The following is a 21,002-nucleotide window of genomic DNA, read 5'->3' as shown; positions in this document are numbered from 1 at the left end:
GTGTGACAGTTGGTTTATATTTACTCTCTTCTTCAAAATGATTGTTTGGGAAAGTTTCCTGTTGTTTACTTTGTGTTCTTGTTGTTTGTATTTTCCGCCTGCTGAATCTTTACGGATCTTTTTCAAATTCATCACCGATCAGTGAACAGAAAAACATTTCATTTCCATGATTGAGGAGAATAAATCATTTCATGATCATAATTTCACGTCTGCCTCTCGTCTATTGAACCTGCTTTTGTTTGTTTGTTGTTTGTTTGTTGTTTTTATCTCCTGTAAAGAAAACAATCCGCTCTGAAAAATATATTTACTGTAACTGAACACTCGCTGCGTCTTTGGACCGTTTCTGTTTTCCATCTATAACTTAAACACTTCACCTCCCCGTCTCTCATCCCGTCTCCAGATCGGTCTCTAGGCAACAGGACAAAGGGGAATCACCACGACGACGGTGTCTGACTGGTGTAGCTCAGCTATTTAAAGCAGGACTGATGTAAGACTCAGAAGTTGAAGTCTAACTGAGAGCGTGAACACGTCTCAGCAGCAGCTCACTAATTACATCCACTTATTCTTATGAATCTGATGCCGGTTGAACCAACGAATATCCATCAATATTACAAAACACACGCAGAACAAAGAATCACTTTAAAGCTACAATTTTTTTTTAACGTAAGAAGTGTCACATTTACACCTAAATATACACCTGATGGTGAAAACACGCCGTTAGTCGGTGACATTAGCGCCTCGCGTGACAAAGTTCTGACATGTGGCGGCACTGAAGTCACGATGAAAGAAAAACAGATGAAAGAAAAGCCACAACGTCGGTGACATTTCTCCTCGTTTAGATCCGTCAGCTCAACCATTCAAAGACTTTTTAGTTGAGCAGCTGGAAAAAGAGAAAAAAAAAAAACATTCAGGAGGAAAACTGTGAAACTAAACTACAAAATATGATGGTTTAAAGGCTAAAAGATAAAAATAAGCGCCCAGATTATTCAGATGAATGTTGATAAAAGCCTCCCGGCGAGCTGTGGTTTTACACGGTGGTTCGGACCGGGACCCTCTGAGGTGTTCGGTGTCCAACAGAAAGACCCGACTCTTCATCTCCTCTGCTGCCCTCTGATTGGACGAGATCACGCCATAATCAGGACGTTCAGTTTGGCATTTCTACAATAAAATCGGAGCAGCGGCAGCAGCAGGGAGGAAACACGCTGCTGCTCGGTGCTCCAGGTTGAACCTTCGAAATCAGACTCGCAGGTTGTCGTCAGAGAAAAGATGAAACGGGAGAAGCGAGCGAATCAGAAGGCAGCAACAGGTGTCTGATTGACAGCAGCAGCAGACAGCAGGCGACACAGCCAACCTCACAATCACTGTTCCTTCTGGACCACAAAGTTTGATCTGAAACTTGAGTTGTGTAGGACATCTGTTGGTCTGGTTCCTGCACCAGCTGCACAGGCCTCCGGCTTTTCAAACCTCCGCGTCCCACCTGCACTCTGATTTGAAACTCGAAGCTCCGACCGAGTTTTATTTCCAGCCAACACAAATCCAAGCTGCAATCACCGAAGAGCCGCCGGCCGTCACAGACACACATTTCTCAGAGGGAATAACGGGGGAAAGTAATCATTAATATAATTTAATTCCGGTGTAAAACATGAGCTGTTCACAAGATGAAAAACTGAACTGTTTGAATTTGCTGTTAAACCAGATTTATTTAAGAAGTTGTGATGAGATTCGAAAACAAATTATTTAAATCTGAATTCTTTGGAATCTCTGACTGAATCTTATTTAACATTTACAAATAACTAAAAACAAAAAAAACCTGTTTTAAGTTACATAAAGGAAAAGTACGTTTTTTTAAAGTAGCCAGATGTTGATAGCTCTTTGGTTAGCATCACAGCTACTTTGTTAGCGAAGGTATTTCACAATCCAGAACTGAATTTCTGACTTAACAAATTCATTATGCATTTCAGAATTTTAAATTTACTTTTGTCTTCCCTCTCTTGAGCATTAGTTTGCATGAACTCTTCTACAGCACTCATTATGGGATGTAACTCGGGATTGTAGTTCCTGTTAGATTAACAGGATTACTGTGTTTGCTGAGGTTGTCATTGACTCAGTGTGTGAACAGTTAAACTGAATAAAGGTCTCACCATCTTATAAAGATCTGACACGCTTATCTGGTCCTCGTCGACGCTCTCGAACTCTTTCCTCGGCACCAAGTCCAGACCCAGATGTCTGCGGGAGGAGACAGAAAAACACGGATAGAGAAACAACCTCATTCTGTTTTTATTCAACCTTCAGACAAAAAAGGTTTCCAATATGGATCCAGGAAACACAAAGCTATTCACCCACCTGAAGCCCTCACACACACACACACACACACACACACACACACACACACACACACACACACACACACACACACACACACACACACACACACACACACACACACACACACACACACACACACACAGTATATTAAAGTCATCTCAGAGGTGGCCTCCAGGATAATGTTCCTCTGGATTACTTTCTGTTCAATCTCAACAACCACATCTTTCACCCACAGAGTCGTGACCTTCGTCTTAAAATAAAAAATATTCTCACAAACCGTTTTGTAAAGTGTGAATGAAAAACAAAGTCTCTGTTTCTGTGTTGATGGTTGCAGAAGGTCAGAAGTACTTCAGGTTGTAATACTGGATTCAGCGCCTTTATATTTGTTTTTATAAGGAAATGAGGGTTAAAACCGACGATTAACTTATTGAATAATTGATATCTTGTTTGGTTTGGTGTGAAAACGGCTTCAAACAGCCGTGATTTTCAAGTGGAAATCACTGCATGGGCTCAGGAACTCGGCTGTAAGCAGAAACAAGTTTCAGGTCTGCGGTGAAATCACAGATGTTCTCGTACCAGCGGTGACGTTAACGTTCATAACTCAGTGATGACGTCGATCTGAATACTTCCTGATGAAGGTTGTAGCTTCCTGCTGCTCCGTTAGAGCGTAACAGGAGCAGCTTCTAAACTTTTTCATCTCCTTCTGAATTATTGTTTGAGTTTCCTCTAAGAAACTGAAAAACCTCCCTTTCTATTAGCGTAATAACAGTCGTCCTGATCCTCCGTCGGTCTGGTCTCCGCTGACAGCAGAGTGCAGCTGTAAATAACCTGAGAAACAGAACCGGGTCTCCCACCTCTCGCTCCTCCGGTATTAATAACTCAATCTCAAGCCGCCGGGCAATTTCTCTCCATTTCATGTGTTTTTTTTCTCCCATCAGCCTTTTCAACGAGCTCCCGTGAGTCTTTTTCAAACCACTCGTATACGGTTTCATCCACCTGCCTCCAAACCGTACTTCTATTTGCTCTGCGTGGGTGTCGGGGGGCGCCAATCTGACGTCCTCAGCTCATATTTAGAGGGCGCGGCGTCGGATATTTCAGCTATTTTTTTGTGCATAAACAAACGTCGCATCAATAAAACATATATCAGCGTATAAAACGGCTTTCTGGGAACCTGCTGAGGCAGATTTATAGAAGTATCTGAATTTAATCTTTTCCTCTTTACATGTCTCGATGTTTTGCTTCATGTTTATACAGATATTGGATGTGTGAGTGTGTGTGTGTGTGTGTGTGTGTGTGTGTGTGTGTGTGTGTGTGTGTGTGTGTGTGTGTGTGTGTGTGTGTGTGTGTGTGTGTGTGTGTGTGTGTGTGTGTGTGTGTGTGTGTGTGTGTGTGTGTGTGTGTGTGTGTTTCCTCACTCGTTGCCCCAGTCCAGTCGGACGGTGATGTGTCTCTTGACGTCTCGGCTCTGGTCCTGCGTCAGGTGACCCGACAGCAGCTGCCTCCTCAGGTCGATCAGCTCCATCATCACGTGGCGGACCTTGTAGAACAGATCCACTTTGTGTTTCTGATGGACAGACGGACAGACGGACAGACGCGTTAGATTCACGCATTATCTTCTCTGTGGTGTTTCTATTGGATGCTGAGGTGAATGAGTTCACTGTTATATTTCTGGACTGTAAACCAGCCAGGAAGGAGAGAAACACAGATTTTATATCAACTAACACCTTCGCTGACTCCAAACAGGAAGTCATGTGATGTCGTCTGAAGAATGAGGAAGTCTGAGGGAGGAGGTCGGGGTGGTTGGATGGATCAATCAGACTTCCACCGAAACCTTTCAGCGAAAGTCAACGTGGATTTATTTCAGGTAACGTACGTAACGTATTTAACGTACGCAACATACCGGTTTCAACCAAAGAGCGATCTTTTCCTGAAGAACTTTCTATTGTGGCACCGTGACGAATAAACAACACGAAAATACTAAATACTTCCCATCAAAACTATTCATACAAACAGGGATGTGAATGAGGCTTTTCAAAAAAAAAAATATCATGATAATAATTTCACTGCTCAAGTTATTTATCAAATAAAAATCCCTAAAAGAAATCACTGGTTCCATTTTCTATGATTGAGTTTTTTCACCTTTTCTCTCTAAACTAAATTATTTTCAGGTCGGACTTAACGAGGAAAACAAGATTTTGAGCTCCCAGAACTTTTTTGGTCGCACTTTATTAACCAAACAATGAATCAGAGAAAACAATCGATGGTGAATGTAATCATTAGTTGCAGCTCTGTAATCACATTTTTCATGCACATGTGAAAATGACTTCTGTCTAACGAGCCGGAAGGAATTCAGCGTCTTTAAACGGAGGCGTGTTTCGCTGACTCATCAAAAGTCTCAGCAGCACACACACACACACACACACACACACACACACACACACACACACACACACACACACACACACACACACACACACACACACACACACACACACACACACCCTGACAGCATGCTCTATTATTAGCACTTTAATTTGCCCTGCAGGCCTTCAGCAGCAGACAGTCGGGTTTAATGTCCAGGAGGTAAAAAAGAACAACAACTTCAGCTGAAGCTCTTTATGTCTCCTTCGGTCACGTCTCGGTCCACGAGCACGAAAACCTTCATCAGCTCACCGCGACCAAACATCCCATAAATCAGATAATCAAAGTTATTGATGACGGTACATCTGTGTACAAGATATTATAACAGGGTAGCAGATGTGTTTCTGGGTGTCGGAGATGTTTGTAACGTCCCGTCGCAGCCGAGCGATCCCGACTGCAGCTCTCCGCTCCGGGTTAAAAATATTATGACTTTTAGCCACGTTGATTTTTATTATTTTTTATTGGATTTCCAGCGGTTGCTTAGCAACAGCAGCAGTCCCGCACAGCCGCTCCCCTCAGCATCCGTTTAGTTTAGCTTTTAGGGAGAAGCTAACGCTCTGTGATGCTCTCTGAGTCCGAATGAAAGAGCGCGTGAGCATTAAAGATGCAGCAGCATCTTCAGACTAAAACCTTTTACACGTCTTCTTTAAGTACACTTTAATTATCGTTATCAATTATGCACCAACCAGATCGCTTCTCTTAACGACTCAAAATAAATAACACTGAAAAACGAGAAGTTGCAGCGACGCGTTCCATGTTTAGTATTTTACATTTTATGCAGCTTTAAACTTTCTACTTCCACTCCACCAAATCTCAGAGGAACATTTTACACTTTTTACTTCACTGCAGTTTCAGATTAAGATTTTAAGACCCTTTCTATCCAGTGAAAAGCAGAACTCTCCAGATTCTGTGATTTTAAATCAGATATTTTTTTTCTGATAAACTGAAGTATTAGATGAGTTGAGAAAATAAAAATAAATAAACTTTGTTAAAATACACTTGGTTTTGCTTGTTTATCTGAGCTTGTTGACGTTTTGGAGATACGAAGCGCTTACAGAAAAGAGACGACACAAACGTGCTGATCTGATAGAATATGATCCATAACTGCAGATTCATCTCGTTTAAAAAAGCTCAACCTTAAATAACAAGAGCAGTAAAACACATATTTGTGCTGCAGTAATATTGAACTGGATTTATTCGGGACATCTGGCCGTCCCAGTCGGTGGGTAGATGTGCGGTGACCTTTGACCCTCTCTGCCCACACACACACACACACACACACACACACACACACACACACACACACACACACACACACACACACACACACACACACACACACACACACACACACACACACACACACAGAGAGATCTCACAGGTCCAGATAACCGTGGTGGTGTTGTTGTTTCCAGCCACAGTGGAAGAGGAAACCTCTTTTGTTGTCGACTATTTATGGATTTAGTCCCCCCCCCCCCCACCCCCACCTCCCTCCCCAGCTGATGTCTGTAATCACACCTTCACGAACACCGTTTAGCACATCTTTACCACCTCAGTGCTGTCAAAAAAACAACAACATTAAAAAACAGCTAATCCAACATAATGAAGCTGTTTGTAGATTTTCTGTTTCATATCAGCAAAGTCAAAGAAACATTTCAGCCCGTAAATACAAAGAAAACAAGTGCTGGATATTGAAGCTTACAAGGCAGCTTCCAGCTGAGCTGCAGCTCTCGCTGCTGTCGACTAAATCAAACATTTACTTTCCTCTTTATTGCTGCGCTGGCCGACGTGAGACGAAGATCTTAATCACTCTGACAAGCCACAAACTGAAAGAGGTCCAGCGTCACATCTCCAAACACCCACACAGCCTCCACCGCAACACAATACTCCATCAGATGGTTGTAAAGCGGCGGGTCGGGGGCAAAAGGTGGGCCTCCGGGTGGCCGGGGGGGGGGGGGGGGGGGAGTTAGAGACCGTCACAGCTCGGCATTAATATCTAATACGATTTTATTCATCCTGACAGCTCTGACATCTGACGGCACGTTTCCAACACCTCCGTTCCATGAGACATTTTCACACCTGACAAATGAGCGAAGAGGAAGGTGTTTTCACAAGAGGCTGAATGTCTGACGGTGTAACTCATGTTGGATCAGGATATAAAACTAGTTCAACATGTCGCAGTTTCAACTGCATCTTCAAATAGTTAAAAAAAAAATCTGTTATTTAATCTTTTTGTTGTTGATGTGGCAGCAGGAAAAATCTGTAAATGAATGAATCTGTAAAAACCAAAACACAGAGCTGAAAGATGCTAAAAGCTCATCATTGTTCATTAAAAAAAAAAAAAAAATAAAAAAAATAGAATTTATTTGTTGAGGCCACAAACTGTATACATTTTTTTGGTATTCTCCGGGTCCAAAAAAATGAAGCCAGTGCAGAAGTGCCTTAAAGTGTAATTCCACTGAGGGCCACTAGGGGCAAAACCTGTCTTCAATAGACTCCCATTGAAAAGCTGATCAGCTTCCAGCATTGATTAGATATCAGGAGTCAAACACGTGTCTGGTTTGATTGACATGCCTGCAGTGCAGTTTCTGGTAAAGGTGGGCGGGGCATAGTGTCCTCAAGTTCACCCCCGCTCACTCCTCCCCAAGTTGTCCAAATATGGTCACTTTAGGCACCAAAAAAAACAAGATGGCGACGACCAAAACTGCCAAACTCTGAGGCTTCAAAACAGGAGTTTAAAAACCAACAGGTGACGTCATGGGTGGAGGAGATTTAAAATGTTCAATTATCAATAAGGCAGGGATATAAATCAGCTATAAATGGTCTTGTTTTAGTATTTTATCTTTAGTTCTTCAACACAGGCGAGTCATTAAAAACCTCAGGGAGTGTAGTCATTAAATCCTAAAAGAAAACTATTGTTTTATCTTTGTTAAGATGACTTGCTGCTCACAATCATCAGTATAAATCCAAATATCTAACAATGTGGATAATAAATAGGCAGCAACTCGTCCAGCTGAAGCTGAACTAGAATCAAAGCTGGAGTTCAGCTCTTTAAAAAGCAGCGAGTGGAGAATAATGAGTCACGGATGATCCTCCTGTTACAGCTGATATCATTCACACATGATCGGCCGTGTGATGAATGGGAGGATGATTGCAGCTCCAGGATGCTCAGCTGAAGTGTGTTGGTGCAACACAGCCTCATAAACTCGGCTCGCTAACGGGCTCTGAGCGTCGGGCTGCAGGTTTAATCAGCTGATCTGTAATGTGTAACCGATGATTACTTCGGGGAGGTTGCCGCTCGGAGGCGTCCCGGGTCAGAGGGGCGCCGGCGACACCTCTGATCCATTAGCACGACGTGCCGCTTCGCTTTCACACCTGGCAGAGCGGCTGCTGCCAAGACAACAGCGCTGAGACGAACCGCCGGGGGACGAAAAACAAAGAGGCTCCTCTTCAAACTCTCCTGTTCAAACTCTCCTGTTCAGACTCTCCTGTTCAAACTCTCCTGTTCAGACTCTCCTGTTCAAACTCTCCTGTTCAGACTCTCCTGTTCAGACTCTCCTGTTCAAACTCTCCTGTTCAGACTCTCCTGTTCAAACTCTCCTGTTCAGACTCTCCTGTTCAGACTCTCCTGTTCAAACTCTCCTGTTCAAACTCTCCTGTTCAAACTCTCCTGTTCAAACTCCCCTGTTCAGACTCTCCTGTTGAAACTCTCCTGTTCAAACTCTCCTGTTCAAACTCTCCTGTTCAGACTCTCCTGTTCAAACTCTCCTGTTCAAACTCTCCTGTTCAAACTCTCCTGTTCAGACTCTCCTGTTTAAACTCTCCTGTTCAGACTCTCCTGTTCAGACTCTCCTGTTTAAACTCTCCTGTTTAAACTCTCCTGTTCAGACTCTCCTCTGAGAGATGTCTGACTACTTTCATCTTTTCAGTCCCGTGTTTCTGAGAGATTCTTCGGTTTTTACTCTGAATGAAGTTTCAGTAGAAAATCTTCCAAACAGACTGAAGAGAAGCTTTGATGTGAAACTACCTGATGTGAGTCTGTTTAAAAGTTAAAGTGTTTTTACCTGAAAAAATGTAGCGAAAATATAGAATCTCCCAAATATAAAGTTCATCTTTATTACTGTGTTTATGTCACAATGAAATCATCTAATATTGATCATCTGCTGATACTGAGTCCCGACTTCAGTCCATTAAAAGTATTAAAATCATTCAAATGTACTCGCTTGACAACTGAACAAAAAAAATCTTCCAAGCAAAAATAACAAAATAAAGAGGCTAAATATTTATTTGTAAACAACATAAAGTAAACAAACTCTAAGATGTCTTTATGAACAGCACGTATCAATTTCTACTTTGTGATTGGTGTAACAGATTAACATTCACAGTCTTCGTATATAAAAATCAGGCTATATATTAATATCTAACTTTGAGATCAACTCAGGACATTTAAGTGTCATCGTATTTCTATTTCCATCATAAACACGCAGGCTAAAAGGTGTTTATGTGGAAACACTGACAGGTGCAGCTGCTGCTCTGCAGGTGGAATCATTATTTAGAGACGCTGGATGCTTCAGAAAAACATCCGCAAATTCAAATAAACCTCTTTTTGTAACTCTGAGCTAAAAACTAGCAGCTGGTCCAGATGTAGGAGAGACTGGTGAAGCAGGAGAGACGCAGCATGCAGAGTGTGTGTGTGTGTGTGTGTGTGTGTGTGTGTGTGTGTGTGTGTGTGTGTGTGTGTGTGTGTGTGTGTGTGTGTGTGTGTGTGTGTGTGTGTGTGTGTGTGTGTGTGTGTGTGTCCTGTACTTGTTAGTTTGGTTCAAACTTCATCCAAAATCCTCTCATGACCTTGTGTGAACGCTGCACACACACACACACACACACACACACACACACACACACACACACACACACACACACACACACACACACACACACACACACACACACACACACACACACACACACACACACACACACACACACACACACCCAGCAGCAGGGATGCCAGAAGCCGGATGAGATAGTGGGGATGCCAGCCACCTCGTGTCGTGCAGAGTGTACTTCTAGAGGGGAACACAGGAAGGACAACCACCTCTCCGACTGTAAAACACTCCGACCAGCAGGTTACCACGGAAACTTTCTCTTAAAGGTACATGTGACGAGGTGTTTTTCAGATCTGCAACAGCTCGGACTTATTTAAAATACTTCCTGTCTTCATCTTAAAGTCCTGTTATGAGGCTGAGAACGACCTCGGTCCAGTTCACACCGCAGACTCTTCGTCATGTTCACAAACATCCTGGATTATTGGACTTTCCACAGCGAAGCCACAAGAACATCAGAGATGCAGATTTTTCTGTCCATCCCTCTAAACTGTGGAAACACATTCTTCCAATCAGAGAGGTGAGCTCAGTGAGCGTCTTTAAGAAGCATCCATTTCACCTCGCTTACAAACGTAAATGTATTTACTGATTTAATTTTATACCTAATTCAGTAAATTTTAATGGGATGTATTATATTCTAATTAATCTATCTGGAGTGTTTAATTAACATTTATATTGTAGATAATATGTTGCAGCAGGGTATCACAGCAAAACGTGAAATAGACACGTTCGTCCTCGAGAGCAAAACATGAGATAGCCACGCTTGGCGACGTCTAGGCGGGACAGTTACACATTTTTCCTGTAGTGATCAAAAATAAAAACCTACTGCATGTTTTCAAACACGTGATTTACAGGAACATTTTTATTTTAGCAAAAACATGCCAAGAAATGACGTCGTCACCTGGATTCGACCGCGTCGCCCCGCATGTCTTGTAATGTCTGTAATTAATAAAAGTGTCTTTTATACTTGGTCTCGATAACTCTGTTGCAGTAATTTGGTCACATGATCCTTCGTCACGTGACATTTACATGTGTTACAAAAACGTGCAACTTTCACACCTCGACAGCCCACAGTGTGGCTATCTCACGTTTTGCTGTAGAGAACAGGCGTGTCTATTTCACGCTTTGCCGTGATACCGGGTTTCATATTTTATGGCCGTCTTATAAGTTGATTCACGCAAATGTGGTGTTTTTTTTGTGTCTGCACTGAAATCAAGGACCGGAGGTTTTGGAAGGACATTTCTTCATATCATTAACGTGTAAAAACACACATTTGTACTGAGTTCTGCATGAGCGCACACTTTGGATGGGCAACGCCTCGTCCAGCCCAGCAGAGCGGAAACAGACACTCTGGAAGGACGAGCTTCCCTCACAGCGCTGACATCGCCCTCCGACGGAGGTCAGAGGTCACGGCGTCCGGGAGGTGAATTAGCAAATGCTTCCTGACGCCGGAGAACTGACGGCCAAGAAAGCTTTGGAAAGCCGCTCGGCCGGTCCGGGACGAGGTTCAGAGTCAACAAGCAGCAGAGGAGCCAGTAAATAAGACGAACTGTCACAGAAACAGACCGTTTAACTAAAGTCCCAAAAATGACACAACATCCTGTTTCATCACAGCACGAGGTGATGCAACATAAAACAGACATTAATAAATATATAAATATATTTTTTATACACTTTCCACTGATGCAATAATAAAAAAACAAAAACAAAAAACTGCGCGCTAACAAGGGGCCTCGTTGCCATGACAACGACGGGTGAGTCACCACGGCGCTGCACTTACTGAAAGACTATAGATCCTCGACACACACACACACACACACACACACACACACACACACACACACACACACACACACACACACACACACACACACACACACACACACACACACACACACACCTGCTGCCACATGTGGATGATTATTTCTACTCACAGCTGCGACAGGACGCTGAATCGTCTCGGGTCGTCTTCGTCTTCCCGTTTTGTTTAAACTGAGCAGCGATCCGAACCGAAAGAAAACCGCACGACTTCAGATGCACCTCTACCTCCGCCTAACTCTTCCTCCTCCTCCTCCTCCTCCTCCTCCTCCTCCTCCTCCCCGCTCCCAGTCTGCATCTCCTCCTCATCGTTCTTCATCCCCCTCCTCCCCACCCCCGTCCGGTCTGCAGCTCCACAGATACAGTGTGTACTCAAAGATGGTGACGTCCACCATGATGAAGAGGAAGACTTGTATCCGGCGGCCGCTGCCCACAGAGCGCCTCCCGGTGAAATGATGATTGTGTTTGTGGAGGACAGAAATAGGAGAGAAGACTTCATACAAAGAAGGAGAGAGACGGAGTCAGAGGCAGCAGCACCGCGGGGCTTCACCTGGCTTCACCTGCCTTCACCTGGCTTCACCTGGCTTCACCTGCCTTCACCTGGCTTCACCTGCCTTCACCTGGCTTCACCTGCTTCACCTGCCTTCACCTGCCTTCACCTGGCTTCACCTGGCTTCACCTGGCTTCACCTGCCTTCACCTGGCTTCACCTGGCTTCACCTGGCTTCACCTGCCTTCACCTGCCTTCACCTGGCTTCACCTGGCTTCACCTGCCTTCACCTGCCTTCACCTGCCTTCACCTGCCTTCACCTGGCTTCACCTGGCTTCACCTGCCTTCACCTGGCTTCACCTGGCTTCACCTGGCTTCACCTGCCTTCACCTGGCTTCACCTGGCTTCACCTGGCTTCACCTGCCCTCACCTGCCTTCACCTGCCTTCACCTGCCTTCACTTGGCTTCACTTGGCTTCACCTGGCTTCACCTGGCTTCACCTGGCTTCACCTGCCCTCACCTGCCTTCACCTGGCTTCACCTGCCTTCACTTGGCTTCACTTGGCTTCACTTTCACTTGGCTTCACCTGGCTTCAGATTTGCAGGAATTCAAAGCTACTGTTAATTAAAATCCGGCTAACTGCAGAGTCACCAGGAAATAAAACTATTGAACTCTTTTCAAATCATTTTTAACGTGTATTTCCTCCTTTCAACCGTCCTCCTCCGTTCCTCCTCTTTACGGCCGCTACCTGCATCACTCTGACATGCCGGCTGTCATCACCGCTTCATGACAACCGACAGTTTGATGAGCCACGTGATTGGTTGTCTGCTTCAACACCAGCTCTCTGATTAGAGTGATGATGGGAGGTTGTGGGCAAACTTCTTTTTTTTTTTTTTGTATCACACGTAACAAACATGCAGAGATGCACGTCAGAGGCCACAAACCAGAGGTGATGTTTTCACACCGAGCTGTACGACAGAGCTGTCAATCAAACTGGATAAAGTAAAGACAATGCAGGGCTGCAGGGAGGGAGGGGGGAGGACGGGGGGGACGGGGAGGTCAGGCTGTGAGGACATCCAGTCACACTGACAGTCTCAGACCATCAGCAATGATGTCACACATCCATCACAGCTCAAATCAAACACTTCTCTTTTTATGAAGGATTTAATAAGTGTATTAAGTGAGTTTTCCTTCCATCTGTTGGACATTTCTTCCTGTTCAAAGGGAGTTTTTCTGTCCTATTGTAGGAAGCTTTCCTCCCTCCTGGTAAATGTTGAATTGTTGGGTTCCTTTTATATAAACTTGTAAAGACTTTACTATTTAAAGTGCCGTTGAAACGAAACATTTTCTTACCTCAGACAGATTTTATTTTTGCTTGAAAGTGGCAGATTTCACGAGTTAACAGCCTCCTTTGTGTTTGCAGCGTGATCACGCGCTCCGAGGCGGGAAGTTGACCTGGAATCCTCCCAGACTGGGTTTTCCTGACGGTCAGTCCGGGTCTGAACACTCATATAACGTCTGTCTCCACAGACATTCACACACACCCACACACAGTCTGAAGTTACTACTACGAGCTGCCGTCCGTCGTCCGACTGTCCTGAATCGACCCGCCGACCGTCCAATTATCTGCAGACATCAGAGTCTGGCAGCCGAACGGGAGGAAGTCCCCATTAAAGCCCAGAACCAGCAATCAACTAACAGCTTCTTCCACTTCTCTCCATCATCCATATTTAAGTGTGTTTTTCTTTTCTTTTCTTTGGATGCGACATCGCAGCAAAGTGCATAAAAAAGCATCTGCGGTTATTTTCTTCTGATTGATTTTCACTCATGTTTTTTAATGGAAGCTGTGAAACACTGAAGGATGACAATTCGACAATTCTTCTTTCTTGTTTAATCTTTTTGGATTCTTTCAGCCTCCAATTAAACTTCAGATCTTTCTTTCTCTTTGGATTCACTGTTTTCTGTCTCCTCTGTCATTTTATATCATTTTGGAAGATGAAATGTGGTTTGTTAGTGTGTTGGTTCAGGTGTCTGTCGCCGTCTTCATGTCTGACGTCGAGACAAACTTCAACCTCATTCTAACCTGAAAAGTGAAACCAAGTCGTGACCTTCAATTTGCACTTTAAAGCCAAAAGAACCAACCTGAGTGTAGTTTTTAACCCACATTTGGGTCCCCACAACTGTAGAAAGACCTGTACACAAGCAAACACACACACCCACACATGTCTGCATATTTCACAGCGAAGACATGCGTCCCTCTGTGTTCGTCCCCGTCCTCACATCTTGCCATCATTGTTTGCTTGTCACATGCTCCCTGTTCACACATCTATCTATCCTGCCCACACACACACACACACACACACACACACACACACACACACACACACACACACACACACACACACACACACACACACACACACACACACACACACACACACACACACACACACACACACACACACACACACACACACACACACACACACACACACACACACACACACACACACACACACACACACACACACACACACACACAGAGTCCTACTGTATCTGCTTTGACATCAGTATAAGAGACAGCAGAATGAAAGACGGAGGGAAGAAGCAGACATCCGTATATAGAAGACAGAGTGGACAGAAGACAGAGTGGACATGTTTCTACCCGTCATGGTGTCTTTGGGTCATGTAGAAACTGATTTAAACTCGGGGGTTTCGTTTCGTTTCGTACACGCAATTTAAAAGAAAACGTCAGATATCAAAACACAGTTTCAGTCAGTAAAAGTTTGAAGACTCGTTTAAACTTTCAACGATGTTTCTACGGTAACGTTTGTCTGAGCTTCAGGACTCTGAAGGTTCTGAGGTTTGTCACGAATCAGCACTTATTATCGAGGAGTTTTTTGTGAATTACGTTCAGACCGTACGACAAAGCACACTGTTCCTTATCGCAATGCATGTTCAGATATAGTTTGAGTCCGCGTTGTTTGTGGGACTATTATATTACATTATATAATATATGATATTATATAATATCATATTATATTATGTCATATTATATTACGACCGGACCGGCAGCTGCTTGTTATCACAGATAAAAACCCTCCTCTCACACCGACGGACCTTCGTCCCACAACGTTCATCCGTCTCCACGGCGACATCATCTGTTCATCACCCTGTTTCTGTCAGCATCCTTCAATCTTCATCCCTCTATCTCCTCCGCTCACTGCTTTTATTATCTATCTCTCCACATGTGTCCGTGACAGACAGTCGCTGCTTATCGTCCCCGTCTATCTCTTCATCCACCGACACAACACACCAGCAACACACACACACACACACACACACACACACACACACACACACACACACACACACACACACACACACACACACACACACACACACACACACACACACACACACACACACACACACACACACACATTAATGTGAGGTCTGTCAGGATGGAAATAGAAAATCTGTCACACAGAACCCGACAGTGACAATTTAGTCTTTGATGTCTTCAACTCTGGCAGCGAGCAGAGACAAAAGTCTGTTAACGGGGAATGAAAGCGAAGGAGTGACGGACTGGCAGCACATGAGTGACGGGAAAAACCGTCAGAACAGAGATGTGACAGATTTAGACTTCAAACGGATTTACAGTAACTCACACAACCCCTTTCACCCCCCCTCTTCCTCCTCCTCTTCCTCTTCTTCCTCCTCCTCCTCTTCCTCCTCCCCCTCCTCCTCCTCCTCCTTCCTCCTCCTCCTCCTCTTCCTCCTCCTCCTCCCCCTCCTCCTCCTCCCCACACCGTCCATTTAGGTGCAGATGGATCTCCAATCGGATCACATGCTGCGACAGTGAAGAGGAGTAAAAAGAAAGAAGAAGGCGAGTAGACAGATGGCTGAGAAGGTAAGAAACGATGTCTGGACGGAGGAGGTGAAGCCGTCTGGAACGGATCAGCTGACAGCTGCAGGCGGAGCACCGGTTAACAGCTCGTCCTCCACGAGCTCCGTCGGAGAGCACCGCCGAGCATCGCAGCTGACGAACACGTGACTCTCACATCGCTGGACTCAAATCCAGTTTTACCGTCTTTGAAGCCGGCGGCCTTTCGAGCACTCTGATTGGTTGCGTTCTGAGCAGTATGATGTAAAACCACCAATAAACTGAAAGCCGGGACAGTTTGAAGCTGCTCATGGAGCTTCGGAGCCGTTTTGATGACTAAATATGCCATCAGTTAGTCAGAGCGGCTACGCTAACAACAAGGCTAACAACAAGTCGGTCAGCGGAGACCAGCTGTCATACGAGGGATGTAAAGGACGATTTTAGGAGGAGGCAGTGAGACGATACTGAGAGCTTGTGGATTAAATCGTTGGCAACATGCTAACTTTGAGGACGCTATCGCCGTTATACCACCTGAAGAGCAGGTCGCAGGTCGAGCAGTTTTATTTCGACCCGTTTACGTCATTTCAGTATCGGCGGCGTGAAGTCAAACAGAAACCCGGGAGGAGAACCTGCAGAGGAACCGTGTCGTGAAGGAGCTGTTGTACTTGTAAGGAGACGCTGCTCACCACGTAGAGCTGCTTCCACAGTAACGCCCATTCCTGCAGCGTCAGCGTCACCTCGGTAACGATGGGGTCCTCCAGCGGCACCACCGTCTCATGTGGTCTGAACAGAGAAACAACAAAACAACAACAACAACAGGTTTTATTCACAGCCGGTGATTTGAAGTGTTTACGTGAAGGACTCGTCGACCTCGTTGGTCCTTCGTGCTGCGTTACGAACCGTCGGGCTCCGACAGTACCGAGTTACAGCGGGTTGTGTTTGGTGCCGTGAACCTCCTGTTGACCCACCGGGGTCCTCTCACATCATGTGGAACCACACAAACATCCCAGAGGCTGAAAAACACTCACTGCTCACTAAAAGCAACATGGGATGGATTTTCAAAGTAAAATTCATCCGGTGAGTTTCAGTCAAAGAACAGAGAAGAGAAGAACCCTGAAGAACATCGGTGTTTAGAGAACGGTTCTCTGATGTCTGGTGTGACAGATCTCCATGTGAATATCTACATTTCTCTTCTCCAGTTGTTGAGGGTTTGGACGCGACCACGATGCACTCGTAACAATCTTTAAAATGAAGCACATTGTTTTGAATAAGTAGAAAGTAAAAGTGTTTTAAATGAAATGTTGGTATACGTGCAGCACCTCCTCCTCCTCCTCCTCCTCCTCCTCCTCCTCCTCCTCCTCCTCCTGAGTAACATGTAAACTGTCCTCCTGATTTTAAACTGAATAAACTAATAAACCAGCCGAAGAGAAAAACCTCTGAGTTTAAAAACCTCCGTAAGCTCCTTTTATTTCCCGCCTCGCGTCTCCATGACGTTAAGCTCCTCCTTTTATTTCCCGCCTCCCGTCTCCATGACGTTAAGCTCCTCCTTTTATTTCCCGCCTCCCGTCTCCATGACGTTAAGCTCCTCCTTTTATTTCCCGCCTCGCGTCTCCATGACGTTAAGCTCCTCCTTTTATTTCCCGCCTCCCGTCTCCATGACGTTAAGCTCCTCCTTTTATTTCCCGCCTCCCGTCTCCATGACGTTCCTTTTATCCCGCCTCCCGTCTCCATGACGTTAAGCTCCTCCTTTTATTTCCCGCCTCGCGTCTCCATGACGTTAAGCTCCTCCTTTTATTTCCCGCCTCCCGTCTCCATGACGTTAAGCTCCTCCTTTTATTTCCCGCCTCCCGTCTCCATGACGTTAAGCTCCTCCTTTTATTTCCCGCCTCCCGTCTCCATGACGTTCGTCAGGGAGTTCTTCTCTGCAGCTGAGCGCTGAGTCAGCGTCTCTGCCCTGCAGTCAGGAATACTACGTCTCCCTCTTTATCCTCCGTCTCACCCCCGCACCACCTTTCATCTCCTGTCGCTCCGTTTGTACTCTCACGTTTGCCCCCCCCCCCCCCCATCTCATAACTGATTAATTAATAAGAGCCAGTGTGCCAGATGAGCTGCTCTCCCAGCTGAGCCGTTGCTGGCGGCTGATTTCACCCACATTAGTTACACTTGTATCTCAGGCGACTTCTCCTCCCCTCCTCCTCTTCTCCTCCTCTCCTCCTCTTCTCCTCCTCCTCTCTTCTCCTCTTCTCCTCTCCTCCTCTGTTCTACTTTTCACTCCATCTAATCTCTCCCCTCCTTCATTCCCTCCTCATCCTCCTCCTGTTCCTCTTTCACTTCCCTCCTCCAGTTTTTCCTCCCTGTTCTGTCACATTTTGGTTTCCTCTTCTATTCCATCTCCTCCTTTTCTTTCCCTCCTCTCCACCTCCTGATTTATCCTTCTTTCTTTCACCTCCGTCTCCTCTAGTTTTTCTTCTTTTTGTGTCCATATTTGCTCAGATCGTCTCAAAGCGCCTAAATCTTCTGTCTCCGTCCTCCATCTGTCCTCCAGTCGTCTCTTCGTATATCTGTTGTTCTCTTTACAAACATTTTATCCTTAAACAAACTTTCTGTCTCTCTTTAAACTCTCATGGGAAGAAGAGAGTGAATTATTTTTTGTCGTTTGGTTCCCTAAATGTCTAAAACTTTAAAAGCCTTTAATAATTCTGTCTCTGTTTCAGAAACCGTCCAGCCGTCAGCAGGATCTTTGAACTTTTTCCAGTCACTGAATGAAATATTGCATCAAATCCTGATATTTAAATGGATCTAATCTCTATCTGAGTCCACAATTTCCTCAGCAACGAACCACATGCAGTCAAAACAGACGCTGAACATCGACACCCGAGGTCACTAAGCCCCGCCCATCTAGACCTGAAACCTGACAGCAGATGGAGCACTTTGTTTTCTATATCACAAGATCAACGCAGAAAAGAAGTCCCATATCTCTGAGATGTGCAGCATTATCACAGGAAGGGATTTTTTTCCCCTCATTTCTGTAATTTTCCCGCACTTAAAACTGCAAATCACATCGCACATTTCTTTAGAAAATCTGCAGCAAAATCAAACATTTTGGATCACGAAGACCTCTACGAGATGCTGGAGGGACGTCTGCCTGCAGCAGCAGAATAAGACACAATAAAACACAATAAGACACAATAAAACACAATAAAACACAATAAGACACAATAAGACACAATAAAACACAATAAAACACAATAAAAAACAATAAAACACAATAAGACAGAATAAAACACAATAAGACACAATAAGACACAATAAAACACAATAAAACACAATAAAACAATAAAACACAATAAGACAGAATAAAACACAATAAGACACAATAAAACACAATAAAACAATAAAACACAATAAAACACAATAAAACACAATAAGACACAATAAAACAATAAAACACAATAAAACACAATAAAACACAATAAGACACAATAAAACAGAATCAAACTGACACCAGGTGACGACTCTCACTGAAACGTTTCCTCTTTCTGTCAGGAAGCTTCTGGAGGACGGACCGGAGACGTAAATGTGATTTCCTGTTCTCATATCTGCACCTGTGTGTTTGTCCAGTGTGTCTCTTGTGTGTCTCTGTCATCATGCAGTAGACACCCCCTCCCCACCCAGAGGCCCAGTTGAAACAGTACAGGATCCACTAATTCCAATTATTTTACTCTCCCTGCTTTTAAATAAAAAAAACTTTTATGCAAATCGAGACGCGCTTTGAAAATCTGATTAATCTGAAGTTAAAAAAACAACTTTTCCAGTCATTATGCAAATGTATTCAAATATTATGTTCTCTTGAAGTGGGAAGGAATCAGAAAAGAGGAAGTTCGTGCTTTATGTAGAGAGAAGAGGCTCAAAACAACGGACCCCCGACATTAATGACCTATAATGAAGAAAAACAGTCACCTCTGTGCTGCTCAGACAAATTCAACAACCCTCACTTTGATCTAAAACACCAAGTTTGGAAAACTTCGGAAATTGATTTTGATTCTTTCAAAAAGCCAGAAAACGAAAGATCTGAGTGACGGCAGGAAAAAGAGACCCGAAGTGTGAAGTCGTTCATTTCAGCTGACTTTATCACAGCACACAGATAATGAAGTGATTTCCCTCTCAGCTGTGACGGCCTTCAGTCTTTTCTATCAGTGTTACAAACAAACAGCTGAATGCAAGATGGGAAATGTTATTTATAAATTTTAAAAAAAGGAGAAGTTGGGGTAAAAAAAAAGAAAAGATGGAGAATAAATCGATGTTTTTTATGAATTTCGTGCAACAAAGCGCTCCGACGGAAGCGTGAAGCCGGTTTAAAGCCGAGGTGACGTGTGCAGACAGCTGGAGGTTTATGAACTCACCCTCGGTTGGTGACGATGGCTTTCTTCAGGTGAATGTAGCTGGCAGGAAAAACTCCCTGAAACACAGAGACAGGAAACAACTGTAAACACGGATCATTAAAATCTGCAGAGACGAGGACGAACTGGAGAAAAACAACAACAACTGTGTTGCCGCTTGTCAACAAACATAAAGAGGATAAAACCACTCAGACAATACAGGAAATAACAGGATAAAAAAATATGGAAAATATCATTTAAATAAATGGAAACTAATATTTAAAGATGCAAACAGAATTCCCAAATATTCCGATATTCTATAATATAACCACAGAAGAAGCCAGCGATAACGGCGTGTTTCTGGAGGCTGAGGGATGCACACGCTGTCTGATGGATGATTATAACACAAACACATAATTACACACATTTCTCTCTCCCAGCAGATATTTACTGCGTACACACAGCAAAGCATTGTTTGTCCAGGAGACAAATCCCTGCAAACAAACAATAAGGCTTCATTATCCACCTCAACAGGCCGAGTCGCAGCGGCTCTGTTGTCCAAATCTGTGTGTGAATGTGTTTCTGTACGCAAACAACAGCATCTTCTATCAGCTGGAGAAAACAGACGAGCTTCTGTGTGAAAAATAACACGGATCTGACACGTTTCATTTCATGGATTTCATGGATAAGATTTAAGGTTGCATTAGTGCACCCGGTGACCCTCCGCAGGAGGAGGCGGGTGGAGATAATGGACGGAGGGATTCTTAAGTGCTCCCGTCTCACTGACTGTTTAAATGAGGG

The 21,002-nt window shown here is 44.3% G+C and overlaps 1 protein-coding gene across 3 annotated transcripts in view; it reads right to left on the bottom strand.

Annotated features, from left to right (window-relative positions):
• dock3 (dedicator of cytokinesis 3) overlaps nucleotides 1-21,002 on the bottom strand; it is a 115,408-nt gene that overhangs the window by 29,278 nt on the left and 65,128 nt on the right. For all 3 annotated transcript variants that reach the window (XM_069714095.1, XM_069714096.1, XM_069714097.1), the window contains exons 4-7: nucleotides 20,226-20,281; nucleotides 16,509-16,605; nucleotides 3,741-3,889; nucleotides 2,142-2,226 (exon numbers count right to left, since the gene is read on the bottom strand). In XM_069714095.1, the coding sequence (XP_069570196.1) occupies nucleotides 2,142-2,226; nucleotides 3,741-3,889; nucleotides 16,509-16,605; nucleotides 20,226-20,281 (387 nt within the window). The remainder of the gene's footprint in view (nucleotides 1-2,141; nucleotides 2,227-3,740; nucleotides 3,890-16,508; nucleotides 16,606-20,225; nucleotides 20,282-21,002) is intronic.

The sequence above is a fragment of the Brachyistius frenatus genome, unplaced genomic scaffold, assembly GCF_029030835.1.
Source record: "Brachyistius frenatus isolate BFR_SWC_R1_liver_20210118 unplaced genomic scaffold, ASM2903083v1 Contig_126, whole genome shotgun sequence".
In the NCBI taxonomy this organism is placed as follows: Eukaryota; Metazoa; Chordata; class Actinopteri; family Embiotocidae; genus Brachyistius; species Brachyistius frenatus.
The sequence above is the reverse complement of the archived record's forward strand: the minus strand, read 5'-3'. Positions and strand labels throughout refer to the sequence as shown.